The sequence below is a fragment of the Rattus norvegicus genome, chromosome 4 (assembly GCF_021556685.1).
Source record: "Rattus norvegicus strain SHRSP/BbbUtx chromosome 4, alternate assembly SHRSP_T2T, whole genome shotgun sequence".
In the NCBI taxonomy this organism is placed as follows: Eukaryota; Metazoa; Chordata; class Mammalia; order Rodentia; family Muridae; genus Rattus; species Rattus norvegicus.
The window spans coordinates 170,130,239-170,144,545 of record NC_141537.1 but is presented as its reverse complement, the minus strand read 5'-3'; the positions used below and the strand labels follow the sequence as shown (position 1 = coordinate 170,144,545).

General features: G+C 46.6%; 1 protein-coding gene across 4 annotated transcripts in view; it reads right to left on the bottom strand.

The window, feature by feature from the left end:
• The window catches only part of Fam234b (family with sequence similarity 234, member B), a 41,255-nt gene extending 35,363 nt beyond the window's left edge, over window positions 1–5,892 (bottom strand). For 2 of the 4 annotated variants that reach the window (XM_087658285.1, XM_087658286.1), the window contains exon 1: window positions 5,444–5,881. In XM_087658285.1, the coding sequence (XP_087514411.1) occupies window positions 5,444–5,552 (109 nt within the window). In that variant the 5' untranslated portion in view covers window positions 5,553–5,881. Of the gene's footprint in view, window positions 1–5,443 lie in introns of all 4 variants that reach the window. The other 2 variants (NM_001108652.1, XM_087658287.1) reach the window with 2 other exon arrangements.
• Window positions 5,893–14,307: the final 8,415 nt, after the last annotated feature.

Below are 14,307 nucleotides of genomic sequence, written 5' to 3'. Positions count from 1 at the left end.
CCGAGCTTCCAACTGCCCCAGCTCTCTGCCTTGGCAAACCCTGCTCCCCACTCAGCCAGTAACACAGCTACCCCATCAAAACAGGAGCAGTCTGGAGAAAGAAACCAACATTGGCATTCACGCCATGAGACTCCGCAGAGTTCTACAAAGGCTGGAGAAAGGCTACAACAAAACACTGCATGCAAATTCAGGAAAAGAAGACGTCAGGGGAGGAGCAGCAGGTAGGAACAGAGATTATCCCTTGCCCAGCATGCATGGGGTCCTGGGTTCTACCCTCAGCTCAGCTCCCAGGAGGAGGGGGCACCAATCCTACCAGAAGGTGAAAAAAAAGGTTGAGTACTTAAGGACTTTTCAGAAATAAGGATTCATAAAGAGATGTGCTACGTCTAAGAGGCAACCACAGTTCAGGAGATGAAAAGTTAACTATCAGGAGCCAGGAACAGCGGGAAAACAACAACAGAGCAAATTTAGAAAAGACATTCTTACTGGTCCGACACCCCCAGTCTGCATACAGGCTGAGGCAGGAGAACCATAAATTTGAAGGCTACATGGTTAGGACTCTGTGTCAAAAAAGTCAACAACAACAAAAGAAAATTATAGAATTAGGGGGAAAAAAGGGTATTTCTGAAGGCAAAACCTTCCTAAATTACACAAATGGCCATTCCTCTGGTCACTTTGAATATCTCCCCTCAAGAAACTGTGTGACAGCTTTAAGACAGAAATGCCTCCCATTTTCTGGAGGGGGAAACTGAGGCTGGAGCATTTGGAAAACTGGCCCACATAGTTAAAAAGCAAGTAAGTTCCAACTGAGGCAGTCTGGCCTCCCTCCTCCTACCTCCCAAGGTCAAAGCTTTCAAACAGACCAAGTGTGGAGCCTCAGGCCTGTATTCCAGAACTCAGCCGGCTCAGGCAGGCAGGGGGTCAGGTGGGAGGCTGCCTGGAATTCCAGGCTGGCTTGGGCTGTTTAGTGAGTTTCAGACCAACCCAGGCTTCAAAAGGAGACCCAGTCCCAAGACATTCAATCCAGAGCTGGAAAAATGGCTCAATAGTTAAGCACACACAGGCCTCTCCCAGGGAATAGGAGTTCAATGACTTCAGCTGCTGTCTGTTTTAGGCGGTTGACAACTCAGGATCCGACGACTTCTTCTGGCCTCCACAGGCATCGCACTTACATTTACACATACACATTTACACTTACACGCCCACAAACACATACACATGATTTAAAAAAAAATTTAAAAACCTCAAACCAAACACAAACCCAAGAAACTGATCAATACAGAGAGACGTATAACTGAAGAGGAAAAGAAAATGGACCCGGTACTTAAAGGAGATTCAAAGGAAGATGGAGAAGCCTGGGATACAGGCAATTAACTGGAATAAATGGAGCACAAGGACCAAAGGGAACCCAGTACAGAATAACCATCACTGAGCATTCTCATAGAAGCACAAGGCTTCAGGAAGGACAAAGGAATACAGCATGCCATCTAGGCTTAGGGGACTCAAGTCCTAACAATGACAAAAGGCAATGGGGTGCAGTCAAGCACCTAATTCGGTAGGTTCAAGAGTTTGAGGACGGCCTGGGAAAGGGATGGCAAGATGGCTCAGTGGGTGCCAAACCTGACAATCGGAGTTCAATCCCCAAGACCACGTGGTATAAACTGACTCCTTTCCTGTACACACACAAAAGAATAAATGTATTTTAAAACCTTTACGGGGTTGGGGATTTGGCTCAGTGGTAGAGCGCTTACCTAGGAAGTGCAAGGTCCTGGGTTCGGTCCCCAGCCCCAGAAAAAAAAAAAAAAAAAAAAAAAAAAACCTTTTACTAGGCTAATTTCTGCTAGGTGCTAGCACATGCCTACAATCACAACATTTAGGAGGTGGAGGCAGGGAATCAGACATTTATAGTCGATCTCTGCTGTGTGATGAGTTTCAGACCGGCCTAGGCTACATGAATAGTGGGAAGAGAGTAATAGAACTACAAAGTCCTCAGGGAAAGAACTTATGATATAAAGTTCAGGGCCTCCGAAGTAGGAAGTAAGCACCCCAGATCATAGAGCCACCATTGGCTGCTGCCTTTAAAAGATCCCAGGAGATTGGGGACAGATCTAGACCAACCTTCAGAGCATGATAAATATTTGCATTTACACTAACACAGAGTATGGAAACAAACATTGGCTTAGTTACTACAGACTGCAAATTTTGGCTAGGCAAAGGGTTTTTTTCTATTCACAGAAAGACAATGAATGAGCAGAACAAGAAGTCTCTGATTAGCCTTAGGCCATACTCGGGCCAGACTTGAACCTGTGCTGCACAGTCTAGGAGCCAGACTCAGTCTGACTCTGCTGCTTTCAGTGAGCACAGGTGTGTGTGTGTGTGTGTGTGTGTGTGTGTGTACGTGTGTGTGTGTGTGTGGTGTGCACATGTGATGTGTGATGTATATTATGTGTGTGTGGTATACATGTATATGGTGTGTGTATGTATGATATATATCATATATACATAGTGTATATGTATGTGCAGTGTGTTTACTGTGGTGTATGCATACATGGTATATATGTGTGTGCATTGTGTATGTATGTGTATTGTGGTGTATGTATAGATGGTGTATATGTATGTGCAGTATGTGTGTGTGGTATGATATAAGAAGGGTGCATGTGTGGTATATGTTCAATGTATACATGCTGATGTGTATGTACATACCAGAAGAGGATGCCAGGAACCCTATTGCATTGCTCTCCACTTTATATTCTTGGAGAAAGATCTCAAACTGAACCCACACTCGGTTGGAAGCTCGCAAGCACCAGCAATCTTCCCATTTCTACCCACCTTAGCACTGGGGTTACTAGGTTTACGTGTGGCTGTGCCCAGCTCTTTATGTGGGTGCCAGGAATTCGAACTCAGTTCCTTAGGCATGTACAAAGCCTCTCTTGCCCACTGAGGCATTTTCCCAGGCTCCAGTTTTCACCCAATGAAATGTCTGCAAAGAGGCACTGGAGAGATGACTTAGTAGCTAAGAGCATGCACCGCTCTTGCAGAGGACCTGCACTGAACTCCTCGCACCAACGTGAAGAGGCTTGAAACCTGTACCTCTAGCTCCAGGTGGGGATGCTATGCCTCCAGCCACCAGGGGCTCCTGCAAACACGTGAACATACCCACACAGGCACACACACACTCACAGGACACAGACACATACACATTTATGTAATTAACTTTTTTATGTCTGCAAAGAATATAAGAGAAGACGATGGTTTCATAACACAGACATAAAAGCTTTGCAGAGCCTGCTCTTCCTCCTAGAAGGCTGAGACAGTGACTCAATAGTGTCCCTGAATGGTGCGGAGGAAGCAGCTGTGCTGTGCCCAACTGTCCTTACTGAAGAGCGTGCTACCCTGTGACAGCCGGCAGCCCAGCATATACTGAACCTACACGTGCGATGGGATGTGTACCTATACTAAAGTAAATGACGCCCAGTATAGGTTAGTTTATCTAGGGGCGCAGACTCTCTAAGTCGCATATTATAAAACAAACCACAACAATAACATTGTGCTTTAACAGTCCCTCCAGTGTTTGACCTTCAAACTTTAAAGCTAAAGAAACATATACCTAAGAGATAAGCTACCCTACAAGCTTTATAAAGGCCACATTGTCCCTCTGTTACTTATTAACCTCATGCCAGGCCTGGGAGCCAAACACCTTTCCAACCTGAGCTCAGTGAACAGGTTTTTGATTATGAAATGCATCCCCGGCAGAGCTTTGTCCGCAGATCCGCTGGATGAGGCCTTCGGTCAGGTATCACCCTCATGAGCTACTAATGACCAAAACTATAGAGCTAATGTGTCAGGAGCTAATTAAATTCCTAAGGACAACTATTTCTATTACTACTCCAAATAACCCTGTGAGACAAATATGCGAAGTAGTGTGCGGCATGTGGAGAATGTTCTAGAACAACACCGCTATTGCAGATGAGGAAACTAGAAACGCTTAAAGAGCTAAGCAAGTGAAGAATGCATTTAGTCTGGGGCATGGCTGGGGATGTAGCTCAGCGTCTGAGCTGCTCAGCTGGCAGCTTGCACGCCTAACAACACAAGGCCCAGGATGGGATCCTCAGCACAGATAAGTGGTAAGAGAGTTAACTAAGGTAACACAGCCAGGACTGCAATCTCACAGTCCCAGTTACAAGGTATCCAAGAACAGCTTTGAGAAAGCAACTTCTACCTAATACAAAAGCCACAAATTATATATGGGGTAGTGAAGGAAAAGGGCTGAGTTGAGAACAGGAGAAAAACAAGCCAGAAGACAGAAAAAAAAAAAAAAATCCACATCACATATAGTAAATATTGATACTGTATGTAGGCCTTAGTATTGATCACAGCTCATCCCTTAGGGCCAAACTGACTTCCAAACACAGGAATGCATCACCCGGGACTCTCCGCTGGTGAAATAACTATAACCCAATAGACCAAGGAGTATTCTGTATGCACCACATTCTCAGAATGAAGACACAAAAGAGCACAGGCAAGAAACTCCCCCTCCCCCTTATTTTGAAGAGTATACAAAAGGATTGTGGCTTTTCTCATATTCATCCCAGTATTATCTCTTGTCCCACCTCCTCTTGACTATTACTAGTTTTTTCTTCAGTGCTGGGGACTTGGCTCTGTGGGTGGTAAGTAAGCACGTGCCCTGAGGTACATACCCTTTTTGCAGTTTTATTCTCGGAGAATAACAATCATCTATGCTGAAATAAAACAAAGACTCTAAAAAACAAACAAACAAACAAACGCCTGCCATTTAATTATGCCTTTGAGAAGATAGCATTCAAACCATCGGGGTTCAAAGTAAATGAATCCTTCAGGGGAAACCTGTCTCACTCTTAATTTCAGTATTATGTACACACTGGAGGCAGATCTTATCAATGTCCTTTCCAGTGTTCCAAGCAGCCAGTGAAGGGGAGAAAGATCTAAAGACATGGAGTCTCAAGTCATCTAAGACACAAGGCCGTTTTTTTTTTTCAAGGTAGCAGACTAGAAACTCTGAGAACACGGTCCCTCCCTGCAGCACTCCTAGGGCCTCAAGCTGATTAACTATCAGAGATACCCTTTCTAACGTGGCAGGGGAAACAACTGCTTCCCTCTTAAGTGATAGGCCAATAAACGCTTATAACTTCGTGTTTAATTTTTTTTTAAGTGGAGCCACGATTTTTCTTTTCGAAAGCCCTAAATGTTTAAAATTGGTTAACGACAGAATAAATACGCTTTGGTTAAAACAGTGCAATTCAAACAGCACAGTGCCCTGCTGTGTGACCCCGTGTAATTCAATTAGCCATTTTCCTAATCTTTCCTCTTCCACACAGGAGGAAGGAGAACACCTGCCTGGGTTAGCTCACAGCGGCAAGGTGGCTGTCAGTAAGTGGATGCTGTTCCGCCCAGGCCACTCACTTACAGTCCTGCAGCCCCCGGCTCCCCCTCTGGTCCAGATAGCAGCAGCTAGTCCCGGTGCTCAGGGAAGGATGCTCCAATGGCCGGCCTTCCCTCGGAGACCACAGCGACATGCGCTCTGACCTGACAGTCACTGTCGCGCCCCTCCACCTTCGACCCGGCCCCGCGCGCCTCCAGCAGTGTCTGCCCCGGGAGTCCCCGAGAGTCCCCAAGTGTCCCCGAGCGTCCCCGGTCCCCGATTCACACCCAGGCGCCCCTTTCCTGTTCCCCGGACACTGCAGCCCTCCCAGCTAACAGCCAGGCCCCGCCGCGCCTCGCCTCGCCTCGCCTCTCTCCCCAAGCCATGTCTCCACAGCGTGGTCGCGGGGCTGCAGACTCCTTACCCGGGAGCTTGAGAGCCCTGGACAGCACTGTCGCCATGGCGGAGGCCCCCCGTGCGCGTGCGCGCGCCGCGTCCTGCCGGGAAGTGTAGTTCGCTGCGGGCCGCGCGTGGGGCTGCGGGCGGGAAAGGTGTAACCTGCGCGAGCCAGGCTAGGAGGAGACGCCCACTGTCGCTGGTCACCCGCCGGGCCCAGCGCCAGGCTGAGTCTCTCTGAGTCGCTCGTGCTTCAGCAGCCGGTAAGGAAAGTCATCGTTCCTTAACCTTTGTGTGCAGAGACTGGAATGATATTGTAGATAGTTAGGAAGGTGCCAGGTTGTGAAGTTCTCGTGGGTTTGGAATTAACAATCTGGATTTGAAGCCTGCCCGCGCTATTTATTACCTGGACCATCTTGGCAAATCACTGAGACTCAGCTTTCTTCGTTTGTCCATCCTGTCTGTCAGTCAGGCTATCCATCTGTTTTGGAGACAATAGTCTCAATGGAAACTGGCTTTATAGGCGAGGGTGGCCTTGAATTCCTGATCCTTCTGCTTCCACTTCCAAGCACCAAATTTGTTTAACTTATTTATCCGTTGCTTGGTGTGGTTGGATTTGCCTTTCTGAGGCAGAAAGATCTCTGAGTTTGAAGCCAACCTGGTCTGTATAGCGTTCCAAACCAGTCAGGACTGCATAGTGAGACCATGTTTACATACATAACATATGTACATACATACATACATTCATACATACATACATTCATACATTCATATATACACATACATAGATGTATTCATTAGTTCGTTTACTCACTTGTAGATTTGTTTATTTGTTTACTTATTTGTATATTTCGATCATGTAGTACAGACTGGCACTGAGGTGGCCGTTTAGTTGAACCTGGCCTGGAGTTCCTAATCCCCGGCCTTCACTGTGTAAGTGCTGGAATTGCAGACATGCAGCACCACACCTGGCCGGCTCTCTTGAAATGAAAATGATGCCATCTCCTTGTTGCTTAGAGAATTAAGCAACGCCATCCTTTCAAAGCACACAGCTCCTGTGACTCTTTCCCCCATCCTAAGTGCAGGCTGAGGCGTGCTGAGGCTCTGACCTGGGTGTCCTGATCTCAGTTCTTTTCCAGGTTTCTACGTCCACTCTACCTGCTGCTCCTGGCTTGCAAGGTCCCGCAAACAGAAGCTGACTGGTTTCTCACTCACAAGCACCAAGAGTTCGGCATTGTAGTGCAGAAATCCTGAAACCATTACCTTGACCCTGGAGCTTCTTGGTTATCTAGTCATGGCCCCCCACCATCTGCTGAATGCTGATAAACCCCTCCTGTTCCACAAGAGTTGTCTGAGAGCAAACGTAAAAGTGCAAAGCACTTAGCACCACAAGTGATGTCTCATCACTAACCTAGTGTCCTTCTGGTTGATGTCTTATTGTTGTTATTTGAGACAGAGTCACACTATGTAGACCAGGCTAGCCTGGAACTCCCAGAGGTCAGTCTGCCTGCCTCTGCCTCCCTAGTTCTGAGATTATAGACATGTACCACAGCCCCTGGCACATGACAGTTCACAACCTTCTGTAACTCCACCAGTGCCTACTCTGGCTTCCTTGGGCAACAGGCACCCACATGGTACACAGATAAACATGCAGGCAAAGCACTCAGACACATAAAAATAAATGAAACTTCTTACATAAAAGGAGTAACCCACCATACATCACAATTAATATTAACAACAATGATAATAATTTTTGGCTTAATGACTTAAGTGTTAGTTCTTCCTAAACATTTATCTATCGTGTGTGTGTGTGTGTGTGTGTGTGTGTGTGTGTGTGTGTGTGCGCGCGCGCGCTCGCGTGTGTGTGTCTGTGAGTCTGGTATATGCATACTTTTGAAAACCCATTCTCTCCTTCCACTGGGTGGGTGTCGGGAATTGAACTCAGGTAGTCAGTGCTGACCCCAAGCACCACTAAGCCATGTCACTGGCCCCTTAATGTGCTAACGCTTTCGATGTTCTATAATTATTTGAACTGTCCACGGTGTACTTATATATAATAAATAAATAAATCTAAAAATATAAATAAATAAAAAATAATTAAAGAACACATTCAGAGATATGAAGACTGATGTCAGTGACCCCAGAGCATGAGGATATAGAAGGACAGGAAATCGAGCACATGGAGCAGGGAGGTGACCCTGAATAGCCAGGTTACACGGGGTAGCGAAAGGAGAAGGGCCCGTGCACTTTCCGTAGTGAAAAGATAAAAGAATATCCCTGTTCGTGTAGTCCAAATGAAGTCAAATTGTGCACATTTCGATTTGAAAACTTCGCAACTGGGCACGGCGACACACCTATAAAGTCAATACTCAGGAGGCTGTGGCAGCTTGGAGATCCAGTTCAGTGCCAGCCTGGGTTGTGTAAAGAGATACTATCTCAGTTTTTTTTAAAAAAAGGATCCAGGGAGATGGTTCAGTGGTGAAGTGCTTGTTGGACAAGTATGACAACCTGAGTTCAGATCTTCAGCACCCCCATAAAAGCTAGGCTTGATGGCATGTTCCTGTAGTCCCGGCGCTTGGCTGGGGGACAGGAGAATTCTGGGGTTCTCTGTCCAGTCAGACTAGCAGAAACATTGAGTTTCAGATTCAGTGAGAGTGCTGGTTGGTTTCTATCAACTTGACAGAGCTCCAGTCATCTGGGAAGAGGAGCCTCAATTGAGAAAGTGTCACCATCGGGCTGGCCGGTGGGCAAGCCCCTGGGCATTTTCTTGAATGATGACTGCTGTGAGAGCCCATTGTGGGCGGTGCCACCCCTGGTCAGGTGATCCTGGGCTAGATCTCTAGACTCCACCTGTGTAGTCACACATATGCCCACACACACATGCCAGATGTGCAAGATGCCAAGAATCCGTGGCTCCTGGCTTTTATCCACTTTGTTTGCCTTGTCCCTTCAGATGCCTCCCTCTTGTCACATTTTCCCCATTTAAGCGTGAGAATTACAGCTCAGAATCAGGTCTCTCAAATGTAACTGGCCTTCCTCCCACCCCCAGTTTGTTTTAGCATTTCTTTTTGGGAGGAGGAGTCTTCTGGGGACAGAATCCGGGCTGGTTCTTAATTCACTGAGTTTGAGTAACATGGGTCAACCCTCCTGCCTCTGCTTCCTGGCTCTCCTCTCAATTTAAAGGTGGGGGGACCCTCAAAGCAGTCACCAAAGATATCAGGATCCTTGCCTCTGCCACAGAAGCACCCGTGAGCTTCTCACTCGTTGGCAGTAGACTGAATATCTTGGATGCCAAAACACCCACTGAGGTCATTACAGAAACTTCAGATTCCCCGGGACTCCCTGGCTTCCGAACCTGGCTTGCCTCCAAGGAAAGTCAAAGAAAGGTGACTGAGAGAGGTGACCTGGAACAGCCTGTCACGCCTGATGGCCGCGCCTCCTCGGAATAGAAAATGTTGTTCTAGAAATCACAATTAAAGCCGCATTGATCCCAAGCGGACACACATCTCAGTCGCTTACAGAAGAAACCTGTTGGGGGGTTGGTCTGGCGCTACTATGTATTCAAGCTAAATTCTGTAACCCAGGACAAGCAAATTCCCAGTACACCAAAGGTGGCTACAGGCAGTTATTGGAGGGGAGAGAGGTGGGTAGGTTTTCAGTTATCTGGCAGGTAGGGACCTGGAGAAGAGAGGGAGAGAGGGAGAGGGAGAGAGAGAGAGAGAGGGAGGAGGAAGATGGACAGATAGAACAGGAGAGATAGAATAGGAGGTCTTCATTAAATATGATGGACCAGAAGCACATGCCCGAGGGAAATGGACAAAGAGGACAGGCTAGTGAAGCAAGAAGACACGACAGCAAGTACTTGGGGAGCTCAGCTGGGAAGTAGCCATTCTAGCCATTAGAGAATTAGACTAGGGGTAATCCCCCAGTAATTGCACAAAAGCTAAATAAATAAATCATAGCTTGAGTTTTATTCATTTGTAAGCTAGACAGGGATAGGTATAATTCAATTCATTTTACAGGAACCCACATTTGTCACCTCTTGTTGTCTTGGTGACACACCTGATACATCGATTTAAATCTCTTGAGTTTCCTGCACTTAATCAAAGGAAGGTCAAATCATGTTCTCTAATATTTGTTATTCAGTGGACACCATAGACACTTGTGATGGTCCTGACCAGCCTCCTACTGTGTTCCTCTAGGATCTAGGACCACTGAGTCCACCAACAGCTTCCAGCCATTGCTGTCAGTACTCTGGGACTGCCAGACTCTGCCTGCTCTCAGGGGTTAGTGCTGTAAAAATGTAGAAGCCCTGTGGTACGGCGAAAGTGGAGAACACTGGCTCCCTCTTCCTAGGTTACATTCAGGAAATTGCATGCCTGTTCTGTCTGTTCTTCAAGGTCAAACAGAGCATTTTCATTAGCCCTTTCCAATTTTAGTGGGTGAGTCAACCAGGGAAAGCAATTGCCAGAACAAATAACCTCCAGGTTGCAGCGACATTAGAGAATACAAATCCATCGCTAGTTAAGTCACAAAGTAAGGGGGCAGGGCAGGCAACACTGGGCCCTGTTCTCCCCTGTCATTTGGGGACCTGGGCTCCTTCTGTTTAATGCTTCTCTATCTTAAGGCCTTGGGGGCCTCTTTAGGGTCATTGCATCCCAGCTCCTGCTGCGGTCCTGGAAGAAAAGAAAGTGTGTTTGACACATTGATACACTGTGTTATGTTAAGAACCTCTCGTGTTTGCAGAATACAGGCTTGAAAGAAGGTGGCAGCACACGTCTCTAGTCCCAGTGCCTGAGAGACTGAGGGCGTTGTGAGCATGAGGCCAGTCTGGGCTACGTAGTGAGGTACTGACCATATTAAAGCAGTGTGGTGAGTAACTCAAATAAACAAACTAAATAAATAGGAACTTGAGCCCTTCATATAGAGAAAGATCCCAGGCCTTGTCCCTGAGCTGAGGTTGTCCTCCTGGCTTAGGAGCTTGCCACTTGCCACTGTGTCTAAAATAAAGCTGTCCCTAAGGGCTGGAGAAATGTTTCAGCAGTCAAGAGCACCGGCTGCTCTTCTAGAGGACTAGGGTTCAATTCCCAGCACCCACATGGCTGCTCACAACTGTAACTCCCGTTCCAGAGGATCCGGCACCCTCACAGAGACAGATACCTATGCATATGAAATAAAAATAAATAAATTATTTTTAAAAATTATTACCTTAAAAAAATAAACCTGTCCCTAGAAGCAACTTCTTCCTCTGGTGAAAGTTTTCTGAAGGCCAAGGACGAGCTGATATCCTGGGGCTAAAGAGAAAGATTCAGGCTGGAATCAGGAACAGGGAGGAGACCTAAAAACAGAAGGAAAGAAAAGACCATAACCAAACAGTGGGGAGATGGAGAGAACCCCCAAAAGCAGCCCAGCCAAGAACATTTAGAGGTTAAATGCAAGTGTCAAGAAACTGGAGAAATCAGTCTTGCATCAGGAACTTGGAAGAAGGCTGTGGCCTGTGGCTTATTCACTTCTTTTAGGGAACTGAGTCAGACCCAGAATGGCACAGCTGGAGAGGACAAACAGGTTCCTGTTCTCAGAGTGTCTTTTAATAAAGCACAAAGGCTCGTCAGCTCAGATTTATACACACCTAGATTTATCCAGACTCTCAAGTGCTTTCTAGTCCCTGAGATTTAAACAAAGGCTTCTTAAGTCCCTGGCTGGGACATCTGTATGAGAATGACAGCACAATTAAGGAGAGATCCACCCAATCCAACCGAGATCCACTCACACACGCACACCTTACCATTCAGTGGGGCTTGTTCATCCGCCTGTGACACGCTTGAGGTTGGCGCGCAGGAGGTGACAGCTATCACTGGCGAACCCTTATCACCCGTAAGAAAGCACACTGTGTAGGACCCATGTTAGTCTCGCAGCAGACCTCAACCACTTCATCAGCTTCAGAAAAACGATCAGGGAGCAGCCAAACTGGGACCTGAGTAGTTGTTTTCCTGATGATTTACGAGCAAGGAGATAGAGGTCATGACCCTCATCATTACTCCAAAAACAAAAACCCGTTAGGCCCATCTGTTCTCCCTGGTCTTTGCTTCTGGTCTCATCACTGTGTCTCCTCCAGCAGGACACATGTGGGTCCGTTCTGCCCTTGGGTTTTCTTTCCTGCCATCTTTCCTGCTATGAACGTTGACATGGGCTGGACTCACCTCCATCTCCTAGGCAACTTACCGTGGATGCGGTCACTCCATGCTGTAGAATACCCATACAATGTTCTTGACATTGTTCTTCCAGTATTAATCTATTTCACTGTCGCAACAGCCCTACTGTGTAGGAGGCGCCCAACCTTTCAGTGAGGAACTAGAGGCTGACATTGTGTTACGTTAGGCTGCTCACCTGAAGATAGACTGATCCTATGAAATAGAGATCGAATGGAGGTTGTTCTCTTTCTTTTTACCAGCAGCATCTTGCTGGAATGCTATGTAAACCAGGCTGCCCTTGAACTCACAGAGATCCACCTGCCTCTGCCTCCTGAGTGCTGGAATTAAAGGTGTGTGCCACCATGACGCTATTCTGTCATTCCATCTCTGGCAAAGGCATCACATAACACGTATGCTAACATCTGTCCTGTGTCCTTGCCACCAGGCTTAGAATCAACTTCAGAATCCATAGCTCAGCTGTCCAGGGAAACACTATCTGTTCTGAGCCCTCTTCTGACCTCCCTGGACACACACATAGCATACACATAGACACCGAGACATGCATAAAGAATAATAATAATAATAATAATAATAATAATAATAATAATAATAATAAATATAAAAATATAAGGCTGGACATAGTGGCACATGCCTGATCTCTGTGAGTTCAAGGTCAGCCTGCTCTATACAAAGAGTTCTAAGACAGTCAGGGCTACATAGAGAGATCCTGTCTCAAAAATTAAGTGGTGGTGCTGTGTGCCTTTAATCCCTGCACTTTGGAGGCAGAGGCAGGCAGATCTCTGAGTTCGAGACCTACTTGGGCTACAGAGTGAGTTGAGGGACAGTGGTAGCTACACAAAAATACCCCTATCTCTAGAAAACTAACAAATAAAAAAACTAACTAAACAAATAAAGAATTAATTAAATGGCCAGAGGTAACACATGCCCTTTTTCTCAGCACTTAGGAGGCAGAGGAAGGCAGAGATCTCTGAGTTCAAGAACACCTTAGTCTACATGGTGTGCTGGAGAACATCCTGGGCTATGTAGTAAGACCCTATCACAATTTTTTAAATTATAGATGTATAGCATAAAAAATATTTAAAGTCAGGTAAGTAAACACCCAAGGTCTTCAATCCCAGCATACAAGGAAGTATAAGAATAACTAATCTCATGGGGAAATGACTGATTGGAATACAGTCTCGGTAGATTATATATAAAACTACTCTAGATGGACTGGTGCTGTGTGACTTTAATTTCCAGCACCTGGGAGACAGGGCCAGGAGGCTCTCTGTAAGCCCAAGGCCAGCCTGGTCTCCATAGCTAGTTCCAGGACAACCAGGACTAAGAGAGACCTTGTCTCAAACAACAACAACAACAACGACAAAAACCTTTCTCTGAAAAAAAAAGTACGTTTATTAACTTATCTATTTTTTTTTCTTTTTTTCAGAGCTGGGGATCGAACCCAGGGCCTTGCGCTTGCTAGGCAAGCGCTCTACCACTGAGCTAAATCCCCAGCCCCTATTAATTTATCTATTTTTATGACTTAACTTTGAACCATGAAGAGAGGTATAGAAACATGAGTGCACAGAAAACACAGCACTAACTGGGCGAGACCAAGGAGATGAGCCCAGCATGGCCGCTCTACTCAGTCCTTGGCCCCTGACTTGCAGCCTCCCTCACAGCCTCCCTCACAGCCTCCCTCACAGCCTCCCTCACAGCCTCCCTCACAGCCTCCCTCACAGCCTCCCTCACAGCCTCCCTCACAGCCTCCCTCACAGCCTCCCTCACAGCCTCCCTTTGTGTGGAGCAGGATCACTGGAAAGAGCTGCCTACCGCAGTGTTACACAGAGAAGTTATTATCTCGGGCTCCCTATCCAGGAAGGTGAGGGAAGATTAGAGGAATATTTTTTCTATGGCCTGCCTTGGGCAAGAAGAAGTTTGACTTCTAGGATTCATGTTGGGAAAGAACAAAGACAAGAGGCAGGTTAGGGCGGGGAGAGCAGAGACACCCTGGTTCTGAGGCTGCTTCTAAAGACCTCCAGCGTCTGTTCATTCAAGTTCTCAGCAGGTCAAAGCACCACAGTCTGGAGATTCATTTTCTGACCTCCAACAGCATCAAAGCAGAACAAGGATGCAATCTCTTGGGGGGTTGTTTTTGTTTGTTTGCTTTTAGATTTGTTTTTACACTATCTCACTATGGTATCCCTCGCTGGCCTCAGCCTCCACTCCCACATCCCCAGAGCTTAAAGGCACAAACCACTGTACCTCGGGGATTTAACCCAGTGTTGTGTGCATCTAGATAAGATCAAGTGAGCTACATCT